Raw genomic sequence first — 13920 nt, forward strand, 5'->3', positions numbered from 1 at the left:
AACCCAACTCTGGTCAGTATATGGTGGCATAAGAAATCTGCATTCAGGGACTATGGAGATATTATCATAAACTTATTTAATCCATGAGGTATATGAGCAAGCGCAAAGCTCAAAGTCTAAGGACTGTAAATGTGGGAAGTCCGCTTCACGTTATCAGCATCCCGTCAACCCCGACAACACTGCCATTCATATATCTAGCCTCGTCACTCATCAAGAAGGCGACAACCTAAATGATCTACTGTTAGATTTCGCACAGTAACGTAGCCCTTTAGAATGGTAGTAGTATAATATCAAATACTTACGCCTGCAATATCCTCCGGCGTGCCCATCCTTCCCAGAGCATTACCCTGCTCCATACGCCGTCTTGCCTCGGGCGTTCCCCTAACTATTCCCGCATTGGTCGGGGTGTTAATGTATCCCGGCGCGACAATATTCACCCGGATGCCTTTTGGACCTAGTTCAAGCGCCATGCACTTACTGAAGCCGATGACGCCGAACTTGGTCGCGCAGTACACGGCTGTTCCCGCGTCGGGATTCCATCCGGAGATAGAACTTACGTTGACGTAGCTGCCACCCGGAGCTATCATGTGCGGGATAGTGGCTTTGGTCACGTTGAACATGCCCTTTAGGTTGACGCTGACGAGTTTGTCGAAATATGCCTCGCTTGTTTCTGTCAGGGACATGGCGGTTGGGTTGACGCCGGCGCAGTTGAATACGTGGTCGATGTGCCCGTACTTAGTCACGACTTGGGCTACGCGTTCTTCTACATCGGCGGAGTTGGATACATCAAGAGTATGAGCAGTGTGATGCTCTGAATTGCTACCGCCTGAACAGAGCGTAAGGGTCTCAGCTAGTGCAGGCTCATTGACATCCGTGATAGCGAGAATAGCACCCAGGCTATTTAATTTAATTGCTGTGCCTCGTCTAAAGAACGAATGTAAATGCGTGAGCTATAGAATGGCCGCTTGGCAGAGTCTAGGTGAGAGATAGATATAGTACAACTTACCCAATACCGCTCGCCGCGCCGGTGAGGAGGATCACTTTACCGGAAAGATTCGAAGACATGGTGAGAATGTAGTATTGAATATAACACGCTATTTCGAAGATGAACTTTAATGTATCTATTTTCTAAAGACTTACAAGTCTACTACACTATAACACTCCCCCACTTATGTACTGCTCCCCACCCGAGCTCGGAGGACGTCTGCTTCTCGGTGCTATGATACGGAGGACTTCTGTTTATTAGATAGGGGGGTCATTGGTATCCTACGCTCCGATGATAAAGGAGAGTCGGACTAAAGAATTATGTATAATGCTTGTATTTAAGCCTAGTGGCGAGCAAAAGCGAATAGAATTTATTTAATTCCCGTTAGCTCAAAATCTTATCTCGACGTTACAAACACATTGCCAAGAGTGGGAGGTGGGAGTCAAGCCACACAACTAAAAAAAAAGAAAAAAAAAGACATTTTCATGGGGAAGTAGAGTTATTGTATTGTTCCCTAGGACCTCTCATACATATGTTATCCGACCATATTCCCTTCGCGGCCCGAAATGAGCCTGCGAAACCGAAACCGAAACCGAAACCGAAACCTCTCCCTATCCATCACATACACATGATTGTAGATTTATTCCCCTGGCCTTGTTTCAACTCCATAAGCCTGTCGGATACCGATAGAAAAGCAAAAAGTCTATAGGCTCGAGGGCTCATTCTGCGTAGATGGGTACGAGTAAAACTGACGCCAGGGTATAATATAAGCTGAAAAATGCACCGAACTCCATGCCCGTTTTTAAAGCCAAAAATCGCCAAAGAAGGAGAGAAGCGTCACTGAAGCGCAGCCTCTTTATTCGTAAAATCGTTCGTCCCATTCGTGTTCCAGTACCTCGAGCGGAAGAGGCCACCAGGACATCAAGGGACCCTCAATGTTGGAGACGTGCTGATGTTGCGACGTCTTCTTAGGGGCCTTGTATTCGACCGCCTCCTCCTCGATCCATTCGTGCTCCATGAGCTCCTCCGAGGCGGGCCACCATGACATCAGCGGCCCCGAGATGTTGGAGATGTGGTGTTCCTCCGGTGTAGCTATGCGGACCTGCTTCGGCCGGGTGTCTAGTTCGGACACGAGCGCCGCGGCATGCGACGTCTCCTCCTCCTGCCTGCCGAGAAAAACGGGAAATTGGAAGCCGTCTTCAAATCTTAGTGGACTCTTCCGGGAATAAGGATCCAGTGAGGATGGTAAGTACACACCTTCGTCGAAGTCGGACTCGCAGTCGCTGAGGACCGGGGTTTCGTTGGTCTCTGATTCGGGCGTCTGTGTACCCGATGGCAGGGACCCCAATGGTGTTGTGTAGCCATCACGGTAGACGTGGTTGACAATAACCTTGTCCTTGTGGCCGTTGCGGTGTAGGTGGTTCATATAGAGTAGATGTGAAAGGTCGTCCTCATTATAGATGGCGACCTGAGGGTCGGTCTTAGTGTCTTGTGGGACAGTGCTGGGTTCGACGTGAGCGACGACCTGAGTGGCAGCCATTTGCTCAAGCTGAAAGATATCACCCTGCATGATTGATGATTGTTTTGTAGATGCTTTGATCTGATTGATTGATCTGATAGATAGTAGTCGTTGATCTTGGATCTGATGTAGATTGATGGATGTGTAGCTAGATTATCTCCCAGGCTGATGTCCTATTTTATATACAGAGGCCAAGACTATATTATACACACATGCCACGATGAGTCGAGTGAAAAAAAAAAAACCAATTACAACCTATACGACCGTGATACTAGAACCATACTCGAACTATTAGATCCGAAGTATTCTCGTCTCATCAGGCCAAGCCTGACAGCTTGGACAGTTCCGTTACGCCTAGGCGGGTAACTCCCTCTGGCGAAAAATGAAAAGAAGGAGAAAAAAGCGGGTTTGCAGTGGCGTGTTCTTGAATCACTATGCTATTGATAATCGTATGACCAGGGGTCAGCCAGTCGAGCCAGCTGAGCCCTGCTACCTGTTGGAATGTTACGGGGTGGCCGTTAAGCGCCATCAAACCAAACTTGCGACCCGGCTTCACCCGACCAAGAAGAATTTCCAGGCCAGCCTGATCCACCGCCCAGGTCTTAGTAGAGAATTTTCTGAAGCTACGGGATGAATCCCGGTTTTACTTTAGACGACAGAAAATAATAGAGAGAATATTATAATTTTTTTTCTTTCTCAACTACCCTAACTACCAAGATGATGAATGGCCTTTAATTCTTACTATCCACATATTTCTACCACAACTGTAAAAAAAAAAAAAAAAATTCTTCTTGTTTTACCCGACCAGCAAAACCCGTCAGAGCTTAAGATTTTATAAATCCAGATCGCGTTTCGCCGTCTTCAGTTGCACATGTCATAGACAGAGCTCCGGGTACTCATCTCATCTACCCACTTCTCTATTACCTCTTATACCTATCGCATTGGTATTATTATTCTTTTAAGCATGCCTTTTTTAGTCATACAAGAAGTTCTGTTTATAAACGTATTAAAAATGTGTTCTCGGTTTTGCATTAATACGATACCGTAAACTTACCCGAATTTCCTGAAGAACTTCCTCCCGTACAACCTCGAAGTCCCTGTTAGCATCCACTCTAGTTATCTGCATGCCCGACTCTTCAAGGGCGACGAGCATTGCTTCGCTCTCCGCAATGGAACGCGTAATTCTCTCCCGCGCTCTCACCTCATTTGCGTCGTCCGGCCGCCCTGATGTCGAGGCCCGTCCAAGCACACGTACGAGCGAGACCTCGGGGGGACAGGTTAAGTAGAGTATGCAACGAGCCCGCGGCATCTGCGCTACCCATTCCGTTACATGCTGTTCTCGGCGCGGAAAGCCGTCCACGAGCCAAGCCAACTGCCCGTTCCGCACTACTCCGTCTTCGATCGTATTCCGGAGCAGTGTGACCGCGGAACGGGCAGGGATATTCGGTCTTTCGGTCCCTTCGCGCCGCGGGAAACTACTAACCCAAGAGCCAGGGATTCTATCCTCGTAACGAATCAAGTCACCATAGGATAGGTGAGTCAGACTAGAAAATGTCGTATTAAGGAATTTTGAAAGTGTACCTTTCCCTGTACCAGGTGCTCCCAATATGAATATGATAAGCGGTTGAGTAGAAGAACGTGATTTGTATAAGCCCGTTGATGCTTCCTGCACTACACTCGGGAATCGGTGGCTTATTACACCCCTTCTACTACCCCAACCAACTAAGTGGAAAGATAGAATGCTGCCGAGGTTGATTCTTGAAAGCAAGCGTCGAATCGCTGTAGCAAAGGCTTTGAACATTTTGATTACCTTCAAACGAAGTTATTAACCTATACCATATCGAGAGGACGTGCCAGGGGCCAGCCATTGTCTACATTCATACAGGCAACAATTGCCTTGGTGATTAAAAAGAACTTACTGTTATTTGAAAAGGTCGCTATTTGAAAATATTGTGTTATTCGAGAACGATAGTTATGAGTCGGATTGCCGAGTATAGTCTTGTGTCAAGTGCTTGAGGTGAAATCCAGGGGTTTTATACTTATTCTATAGAGCTGTGCTACCTGTGCGCCATACTCGTAGAATGTATGGATGTTTCTTGACTCGGATAGCTCGAAGTCGTCTCTCTATGCTTCATTTCTGTCTCACAAGCCAGTCCCCGACATGAAAAATCGCGAGGCTTCGCCCGCAGCCACCTACGCACGCGAACAAGTCCCGTAGCTGCTTGAATAAATCAAACGGCCCCCCTGAACTGAATGGAATTGCCCGTCTTAGTAATTCTACCAAAACAAACGGCTCACATTTTCGATTTTTTTTCACATTGGTTAGAGTGAGGCTGTCGAGCTTATCCATACACTCACTCATTTTGCTACTATTTGGGGGGTGATTCGCAGCAAACGCTCGAGAGCATGCTAGCAGCCGATACAATACTAGCCGGCTTACCCGTATTTATCCCGTCATTTGCTAGCTACTGTTATTTTCTGACTGATCATGTTATGGGTATCACCAAACATAGATTTAGAGGGAGAGTGACCGTGATTCCAAGATGATGAAGTTCTCTCTATGCTACCTGATTCCAAGGCACTCTCTTATAGGAAATATTATCCAAGTACCTAACGCTCTAGGTATGCTCTTACTAGGTACCTGCATTTTAATTCGCCTGCAAGTATGCGTGCTACCTGATTTGCTGAATGTGGCTCTACCCCTATTTACAGTCTCGTCTTTCTGTTACTTAGCCTGCCAGCCTCCTGCCTTCGCTGGCACTTTCGAAAATTGGTCCGAATCTGCCATACCGGAGACCTCCACGCCTCCTTGGCAACGTCCAGAAGCCTGTAAGTACACCGGCTCCCTCGGGAACCTGAAAAACTTTCGTCCGAGCGATTCTAGGTTGACCAGGACAAGATCGATCAAGGATATACACGGTCCGATTAACTACGCGCTTATTGATATTTTCAACACTCAGCCGCGACAAGTCTATTTTCCGGCCGGAGGCTGTCAAGAACTGGAAAATAGGTAATCATTAACGACCCCTGATTCGCGGTTAGAGTAAGTCAAGGGGTGGTCAGCTCACATTGATATACAGGATATGGTTCTGTCGGGTGCCTCCTATCTCCACTTGTGCTAACTTCTCGTCGGAAGGAATAGCTATTCTTCTTGCCCCTTTTACTCCGATACCGAGCGTCAGAAACTTTTCATCTTCGTAGATAAAGCTAATACCACAAATCTCGTTGGTAACCTGCCTAAAAGTGACTTCAATAGCTATGGCAGGATTTGGGCCACCATCTTCACGCGTCTCTTGTATAAACGCCCTCTGCACGACTGACCATGAAGGGAGTAGGTAGTCAGCTGAACCTATGAGTAGTTGTGTGTTAGGTACTTCTGTCTTTGGTGTATAGAAGATGCGAACATGGTCCCACTGTAGGAAAAATATGTTAGTATAATTTATACTAGTTAGAGAATAAAACGCCGTCTTAGGGGCGGCTAGGTTGCATGAGCTCCCAAAGAGCAACTTATGTGCATATAAGAAGAAGAAGCCCAGGAGTAGGTGTAGGGGAAATAACATCAGAAACACGTACTTCATGATTATAACCCCAGAGGATGCCGCTCTTTACTTTCTAGTTAGTCACACACGTCGCCTCTAGGTAGTATTTACAGTTAAACTAACCAGAGTTTCATACGGGTTCTCTCGATACTCTAGACATATTTCCCCGCCATTATGGTGTTCTAGAAATTCCTTGCTGACACCACGGGCGGTTACTATTCTCAGCCTCCTGAGCGGGCCATATTTGACTCGATTATAGTGATTTGTGTAATCGTGCCATGTTATCACTTCCGATATCCGGTCACCTGGAGTGATGTCAATGGTACCTAACTCGTTTACCCATTGTCCCACGATGACTGGTATAGTAGAATTATAGTATTCGAGCCAGAGACCTGTGATATGTCTTGGCGAACTTATTTCCTTTATATTGCCCACTGAAACACGGATTCTCCGAAGGCGTGAAAAGTCTGCGGTGGTGATGGCAAAACCTCCGGGATATGCTAACATGTCCTGAGCTGAATCTAATGTCTCTGCGGTGATAGGAATGGAGTGTGGAATGCCCGAATGCTCTAGTAGAGGTGGTTGCGAGTCCGTATTTATAATCTGACATCGTGCAGAGAAATCTAGGAAGTGTCCCAAGGGTGACTTGAGGTGACGCGTTTAGTTAGGGGCAAGCAATACAATTTAGTGGCGCATCTCTTACATGGATCTTTGCATAGAATGCCGTGAAATGCATCCCAGGTTCAGCTTGTAGCACATAGCTCTTCTCTTCGGTTTCTTCTCTGGATTCTTTACCGTAGAGGTGAAACTGATTCTCTCTTCCTAGGTTGGTGGTAACCTAATACAAAGATAAGTTCGTAAGTAATTTCCCAATTCTTTAGCGAGCACTACCGTTGTACGTCTTCCATCTGGAAAGAATAGAGAGGGGAAATGGGTGGATCATACCGTGATGGCCTGGATGGTGTACGGAAAATAGTAGGCGGTGATCTTGGTTATAACCTCACCGCCCGGGCCGTCAATTGGGAAGCATTGTCGAATTGCTGGCGTGTCAATTATTTCGTCTACACTATTCCTGAAGTTCTTGCGTCCATAGAAGCGCTCACTCCCATCACTATAAATGAATGAAATACCTGTGAATACTGAGGGGTATTTCCCTATTAATACATCGATCCTGACCAGTGATTGTAGTAGCTTTCCATCAGTTCCACCGAAGTCCATGTTGAGACATAAGTTGAAGTGTTGTGTAATGAAGGCAGCAGGAAAATGCCACGTTGGATGGATGGTCGGAATGCTTGGATTCCATATTTCTCCGGGGCGCCAATCCCAGTCTGCAACTGGCATTTTTCTTCTGTCAACAAAAGCCCGTGACGCTGAGGCTGGCTGTTCTATAAGTGAGATAGAGATAATTTTGCAGGCCTGTAATGAGAATTAGCTCTCTCGTGCATTATTTTAATCTCGTTTAACCCACGTCAAGCGCAAAGTGAAAGCCGACACACTGCATATTGTCTCCTGGTGTTAGTCTACATATCCCTCTCTGAGGGTCTGTAAGTTCCATGTCCCCTATCGAGACGGAATATGAGTTTTGAAACCCTCGAGTACGAAGACGTAATCCGACTAGACCTTTCGTCTCCATAACGGCCTCAATATACTCTACAGGATTCTGAGGCTCCAAAACTATTTCGTGTCCTTTACGCGGATTAATAAATCCGACCCAATACGGGGCAGGGTCTCCAGGCCAAGTAGCTAAGAACTGGAAACCGCTGATATATGTCTTTGCATTCGAGTAAATAAATGAAGCTCGTAGCCTTTGGGGTGCGCAATCTAGTGAAGGGGGCCATAGGAGGTCTTTGCGCCTAAAGAGCCTACAACTCAAAGATAGTGGTTTCGTTGTGTTTGCCCAACCTTGATAAAAGAATGCCTCTGCAAACACTGATCTTCGGGGGAACCACTCCTTGTTCCAATACGAGAGATTGTCTGCGCACGGGTCATTTGCCAGACGTACGTATAAGGCGTCAGTCATATGTTGAAATATATGCCAAATACGATATCGGTTTCTCAGGCCATGGAACAGTTCCGATTTTAATGCTCCTTTCTACGTATCAAAGTATCGTTAGGTAATTGACGCAGTGGGAAGAGTGAAGGTAGAAGAAGACGTAAGATGATGCGATCGATTTCAGAAGAAAGTAGGGTGGCTCTTATAGGGATATTTTACACGTACGGCTTTGAGGTACAGCGTCCGCCAGTCTGCGGGCTCAGTAGGCCTTGAGTTGGAAAGGCCAACAAAGACGAAGCCCATTTCAAAATCCGGGCCGAACCGGCTGGACCAGAACTTCTGATCGAGAAACTCTGGAGAGGAAAGATCGGCCGTGTACCTCGAAGCGAGCCGTAAGTTGCAAACGTCTCGACTTGGTAGATGGGCAAGGATGAGCACGATAAGCTCGCTTGGAAGAAGTAGGAAAGGATCTGGCTTAGAGTAGTTCCTATGTTTCATGTAAGAGTTGGCTAAGTAAGCGTAAAAGGATTTGGCTTCATCGTCAAGGCTTTCCTCATCGGGTACAAACTCCTCAGTTATATCGCCCGTGATGAAAGAGTAACTGGTCAAATTTACACGAGTAAAATAGCGGCTATGCACTTCTGCTTCGCGGGGGTGGAATTGACTGGCGTGTCCGTAGTCATGGCCGGGTACTAAAACCTCGCTCTTGGCGCTCACGGGGGTATTGAACAGTATAACGAAGAGATGGTGTGCTAGGCTATTAACAGAAACCGCGTGATTCGGATCAACACGTTCTCTGAGAAGCTTCCAGCAGGCATCATGGAGAACATAACACCAGTATTCGAATACCATAGGATCACATTGCGGATAACCGACTTCGTGTATCGCGAAATCACGGTGTAGATCTTGCAGTGGTTCATAGTCACGATAGTGACTGTTATACTCGAAGGGGGCGATGACATTTCCATCTATATCGAGCCATCCAGTACCCGTTATAGAAGGGTCTTCAAGTTCGTCCGTAGTTCGCACTAAAAGAAAGGCGAGATTTTTTTCTAAGTATTATCAACTGGGACTGGGATTGGGACTGTTTCTTTTCCACACATACAGGCTCGAACTTCTTGTAACCAGTTAAGGCGACAATCGGGATTTGCTAGACCGTTACCAAGGGTTGGCCACACATCAACCAGGACACCGCAGAGAGGACAGAATCTAGACTTAGTAGACATGACGAATGAGGATGTAGGAAATTGGATAGCTCCGTCGAGGATGTCCGAAGATTATAGGCGGTACCTATTGTGTAAGTGGACGTGAATATGTAATTTGTAAGTTGTAAAGTTGTAAAGCTATAAAGATGCCTACCTAATCGATAGGTAGATGAAGTATTCCCCTCTGCCAATAGAATCCACTCCCATCACTGCACCCTCATATGCCTGCCGAATTTGTTACTAGGTTAGGTATATAATGTATATCCATCTGTCTACAATATTTATTAGACACGGGTTGAATAACCACGCAAGGCACTCGACGAAAAAGACTACTAGGTCATGAATATGTAATTACCTATATCTACGTAGGTGATAAATGTAAATCGTATCATCCCAAAACCACCAAACCGAAACCCTGTAGAATCAACCCGCATACCATTAACCCGGGCATAGACTGCTAGTACAAATTGCAATCTTACTATAATTTGTTACGAGTAGCAACATCAACAATAATAACAACATATAAACCAGAGGATCGTCACGAGCCAAACCTAGAAAATGCTGTTTACAAGATTACTGCCAATCGTAGCACCAGCGCCGAAGATAGCAGCATTTCCTAGCTTCTTGCCAAACTTCTTTCCATTCTGCTCTATTTTGCTCGGTTCGGCAGGTGTGCTGGGACTACCACCTCCTTGCGCCACCGCCATAGGGGGAACTTGTGCATTATACGGGTTCTGTGCCTGCGGCGGCGGCGGATAACCACCGTTACCTCCTGGCGTAGCTGTAGCGTATACCGGTTGGGCCGGGGCGTAGAAACCTGACTTCTCACTATGGTCTATCTCGACGTAATTCTTAGGGAAGATACCCTCGGCGTTCGTCCGCTTGTTGCGTCCCATCCACCAGTCGTCATTCATATACTCGTATACAGCAATCTTATCTTCGCGCTCGAATGACAGATCTCGGTCGTCTGCAGCCTGGTATTTGTAGAGTGCCTTCGCGTGGGCGATGATCGGCTTCGATGGGGGTGGAGGGGGAGGCCCTGTGCGCGAAGGGAGTGAGGGCGGACCGGTTGAGCTATATGCTGGAGGTGCGGGAGTGGAAGTCGGGTTCTGATTGATTGCTAAGTTGGCCATGGAATGAACAGGTGGTATATGTTGTTGCGGTGGGGGACCTGGCGGCGGCGAGGCGACAGAGGCCCCTCGCGTTGATGGTGTAGGCGCACCAGAAAGTGAGGTCTCTGCGGGAAGCGCTCTATGAATTGAGTCGAACACATCGTCCGTCAGAACTCCCTTCTCAAGAAGATGCTCAAGCTCCTGGAAACTAGTTAGCGACAAGGATACTCTATTTATCCTAATGGAGGGAAGGCCTAGCTAAATGCAAACATACATTCTTGATGAGACGGAGCGATTTGTTAGTCGCGATAATCTCCTGTCGATCGAGGGTAACCATCTTGTCAAGCTAAGTCGGCTCTCTAATTGTACAGTTCACGATACTACCTTGTGTAGGTAGCGAAAGTAGAAAATGTATTGTTACTTTTAAATGCGGCTACTCGGGAGACTGGCAGCAGATTGTTGGTGGAATGACGGGAAACGGACAGAGGCAAAGCCCCGCCTCAGGCTCCTTTCAGTTGTACGAAATGGGTGGCTGTGCTGTGCACAATCCCTAGTGATAAGTTATCCGCGTATTCAAGTTATGTAAGTTCATAATTTAGGTGACGTTGTTGCATATTTCTCTCCTTTCTTTTCTAACGAAACAATAAAAAACACCCATCACATAACTAATGGCAGCTTGAACTGACAAAAATAAGCCCAGGGCCAGGTATTTATGTGGTATATATCTTGGCTTCTAACGCCTTTCTAAATATCCCGCAAGTCTAAACAAAAGGGCTGTTCTTCACAACATATTTGTCAACATATTCATCCACAGCCGTAGCCTCTAGTTTCTTGCCATCCATTCCTAGATCGATGAGCTCCTTGACTTGCGACTCGGAGAAGTGTGGTCCTAGGTGTCGCTTGTACTTGGCCAGGATGTGCGGCTTGGCCTCTTCTCTCCTTAGACGGTGTCCTAGCGGAGCCTCGACAACAACCTCATCCAGGATCGTACCATCGTTCAGTTCGACCGTCAGCGCGTTAGAGATAGTACGTAGCTCTGGGTCGTGGTAGTCCTTGGTAAACTGCGGATCCTCGACACACTTGATCTTCTGGCGGAGCGACTCGACTAACGGGGACGTCGCCGCCTCGCCACCGTCGGTGTAGTCAGTTGCCTCTAAGCGGCCGAATACGAGCATGACCGAGCACATGTATTGGATACAGTGGTCACGGTCCGCGAAGTTGTCCATCGGTTTAAATTGCTTGTCGATGATCCGGATGCACGCCTCATGTGTCCTACAGGTAATACCCTTAATATCAGCTGCAGACTTACCCAACTCCTTCAGCTTGTTGTGAATCTTCTGGGAAGCCTCTACCGCAGTCTGTGAGTGGAATTCGGCTAGGAGAAGGCAAATTAGCAAGGTGACGGCCTTGAGGGTTTATCAATGTACGAACCTGGATATGAGACCTTGAAGAGAACGTTCTCCATCACGTAGCTGCCGTAAGGACGCTGGAACTCGAACTTGTTGCCCTTGAACAGGACGTCGTAGAAACCCCACACCGGCGCAGATAAGACAGTAGGAATACCGGGCTCGCCCTTCGCGACCTTCAACGCAAGGTTGACGGCTCTTTGACAAGCGTCACCAGCAGCCCATGACTTTCGGGACATGGTGTTCGGAGAGTGTCGGTAGGTTCGTAGGCTCTGTCCGTCAACCCAAGCCTGGGTAACGGCGTCGGCGATCTGCTTCTCGCTCAATCCGAGCATGTGGGACACAACCGCGGTACTGGCAACTTTAACAAGCACAACGTGGTCAAGACCGACCTTGTTATACGAGTTAAGTAGTGCCAGACAACCCTGGATCTCATGCGCCTTGATCATGCTCTCGAGGACATCCTTAACGGTAAAGATCTTGCCTCCGGCTAGGTTGCCGCCGGCTTTGTTGGTGCGATTCACCCAGTCCGCAACGGCCAGGATAGCGCCCAGGTTGTCGGAAGGGTGGCCCCATTCGGCAGCCAGCCAGCAGTCATTATAATCAAGCCATCGGATCGTAGCACCGATGTTGAAGGCACCATTGACGGGGTCGAGGACGAAGTCAGTACCAGGGACCCTAGTACCGTTGGGGACGATAGTTCCTGGGACAATTGGGCCAAGTAGCTTAGCGCATTCCTTAAATCGCAGACCCTCTAGTCCGCAACCTAGAGTATCAAGGAAAACCCATCGTGCGGTGTCAAACTATTTGCAGATTACTTGTCAGCTAATTGCGTACCCCACCAATTTTCACGATACGGGTTGACACGAGATAGGGGACGCCTACAGCTAATTCCGAGTCAATTGGCTTGGTCACGTAGTTGGCAATGTCCTTGATCTCAGGATCGTACTCTCTTCCTTCTTGAGGCATGGCGGGAGCGGATCGTTGCGCGGTAGTTGTTGAGAATGGGGAGGACGAAGCAGGGGAGCGGGTGTAGGCGGGGTGGTTTAGTCGTATCGTAGCTCCAAGTTTCGCTATCGCTGCGCGCGAGGATACACTTAATGGAGATGTTCTTTGCAAGACGGTTCTTGATTGTAAGCGTAGCGAGCGGGAGGCTGATAGGAGACTACGGTTGACTGAAGACATCTTGCATTGGCCGTGGGCTCAACAAATGGCAGGCCAACGTCTCCAAGGGGAGTTTTGGAGGCTAGGGGGAGCTTTCATTAAGAAGACGAAACGCAGGACCGGTGAATTTGGAGGCCGACCTTATTCCCTCGGTACCTACAGTCCTAGGTTAGGTAAGTACGGTTAACTTGCAGCATAAACCCGGCTACGTACGGCCAATGGCGGGGAAGAGACCCCAGAACCCCAGAATTCAAAAAACTATGATATCAGTCAGCAACCTTCCGCCTATTACCTAGGTAGGGTCAATATAATCCCAATTCCTGTCACGATTCCTTTATTGTTCACGACCTAGGCACTTGGGTCTTGATATAAACGAACATATATGTTTAACTATTTCATTGAGTAATACGGGGATTAGCAAGCTGGAAGGGCCCCAACCTTTATGGACATCCCACCACTGCCCACCACTGGATTGATACGGTATCAGCATATCTATGTAGACCCCGCGTCCCCAACACCACAACCACTTCAAAAACTTTAGCCAACACGATTCTCATGCTATTAGTAACAGATTTTTTTTTTAATAAATTAGAAATCGTATGCATTATATATAGCATGTAATAACTTTGCGCGTTTAAAATGAACCAGCAATGTGATATTTGAATTTATACAACCTATCTATCTTAAACCCGAACATAAACCTCGGGTAACGCTGTGAAGATGGCAAAAATACACATCTATGATAAAGGAGTAGGAGTAGAGGACAAAAACAAAAACCTGCCGAAACTTACAAACGAGTAAAAAAGAAAATGTGTGACAAGAGTGGGACTTGAACCCACGCGGATTGCTCCATGAGGATGTAGGAATTAAGGTGACCTTAACCTCACGCCATAACCAACTCGGCCATCTTGCCCTTGAAGCTTTTGGCTTGCATAAACGACTTATATTTTAACCCTAAACTCAGCCGAATAGGGTTAGTGTAACGGTTGTCTACATG

The 13920-nt window shown here is 47.3% G+C and overlaps 6 protein-coding genes and 1 non-coding gene across 7 annotated transcripts; all 7 read right to left on the minus strand.

Annotated features, from left to right (window-relative positions):
• Nucleotides 1-1291, minus strand: F4817DRAFT_247872 (3-oxoacyl-reductase). The gene is made up of 3 exons (XM_049299126.1): nucleotides 1007-1291; nucleotides 303-924; nucleotides 1-226 (listed from the first exon to the last, which is right to left on the minus strand). The coding sequence occupies exons 1-3, from the start codon at nucleotides 1063-1065 to the stop codon at nucleotides 146-148; spliced, it is 762 nt and encodes a 253-aa protein (XP_049155329.1). The 5' UTR covers nucleotides 1066-1291; the 3' UTR covers nucleotides 1-145.
• A 269-nt stretch (nucleotides 1292-1560) lies between these two features.
• Nucleotides 1561-2911, minus strand: F4817DRAFT_349129 (uncharacterized protein). The gene has a single exon (XM_049304793.1). The coding sequence runs from the start codon at nucleotides 2553-2555 to the stop codon at nucleotides 1842-1844; it is 714 nt and encodes a 237-aa protein (XP_049155330.1). The 5' UTR covers nucleotides 2556-2911; the 3' UTR covers nucleotides 1561-1841.
• A 251-nt stretch (nucleotides 2912-3162) lies between these two features.
• On the minus strand, nucleotides 3163-4606 carry F4817DRAFT_349130 (P-loop containing nucleoside triphosphate hydrolase protein). Its single transcript, XM_049304794.1, has 2 exons — nucleotides 4424-4606; nucleotides 3163-4314 (listed from the first exon to the last, which is right to left on the minus strand). Exon 2 carries the CDS (start codon nucleotides 4303-4305, stop codon nucleotides 3511-3513), a length of 795 nt encoding a protein of 264 aa, XP_049155331.1. The 5' UTR covers nucleotides 4306-4314; nucleotides 4424-4606; the 3' UTR covers nucleotides 3163-3510.
• Nucleotides 4607-5037: 431 nt separating this feature from the next.
• F4817DRAFT_349134 (uncharacterized protein) lies at nucleotides 5038-9373 on the minus strand. The gene is made up of 9 exons (XM_049304795.1): nucleotides 9142-9373; nucleotides 8262-9064; nucleotides 7512-8135; nucleotides 6989-7459; nucleotides 6747-6881; nucleotides 6167-6688; nucleotides 6078-6107; nucleotides 5573-5917; nucleotides 5038-5503 (listed from the first exon to the last, which is right to left on the minus strand). Exons 1-9 carry the CDS (start codon nucleotides 9260-9262, stop codon nucleotides 5234-5236), a joined length of 3321 nt encoding a protein of 1106 aa, XP_049155332.1. The 5' UTR covers nucleotides 9263-9373; the 3' UTR covers nucleotides 5038-5233.
• Nucleotides 9374-9574: 201 nt separating this feature from the next.
• F4817DRAFT_349139 (SH3-domain-containing protein) lies at nucleotides 9575-10826 on the minus strand. The gene is made up of 2 exons (XM_049304796.1): nucleotides 10628-10826; nucleotides 9575-10554 (listed from the first exon to the last, which is right to left on the minus strand). The coding sequence occupies exons 1-2, from the start codon at nucleotides 10688-10690 to the stop codon at nucleotides 9793-9795; spliced, it is 825 nt and encodes a 274-aa protein (XP_049155333.1). The 5' UTR covers nucleotides 10691-10826; the 3' UTR covers nucleotides 9575-9792.
• A 33-nt stretch (nucleotides 10827-10859) lies between these two features.
• Nucleotides 10860-13302, minus strand: F4817DRAFT_349141 (2-methylcitrate dehydratase). Its single transcript, XM_049304797.1, has 4 exons — nucleotides 13137-13302; nucleotides 12645-13079; nucleotides 11785-12562; nucleotides 10860-11728 (listed from the first exon to the last, which is right to left on the minus strand). The coding sequence occupies exons 2-4, from the start codon at nucleotides 12942-12944 to the stop codon at nucleotides 11115-11117; spliced, it is 1692 nt and encodes a 563-aa protein (XP_049155334.1). The 5' UTR covers nucleotides 12945-13079; nucleotides 13137-13302; the 3' UTR covers nucleotides 10860-11114.
• Nucleotides 13303-13737: 435 nt separating this feature from the next.
• Nucleotides 13738-13836, minus strand: F4817DRAFT_t139. Its single transcript has one exon. It is a non-coding gene; the product is annotated as a tRNA-Leu (tRNA).
• Between the last annotated feature and the right edge of the window lie 84 nt (nucleotides 13837-13920).

Source organism: Daldinia loculata (genome assembly GCF_022478755.1).
Source record: "Daldinia loculata strain CBS 113971 unplaced genomic scaffold F4817scaffold_63, whole genome shotgun sequence".
NCBI classification, from domain to species: Eukaryota; Fungi; Ascomycota; class Sordariomycetes; order Xylariales; family Hypoxylaceae; genus Daldinia; species Daldinia loculata.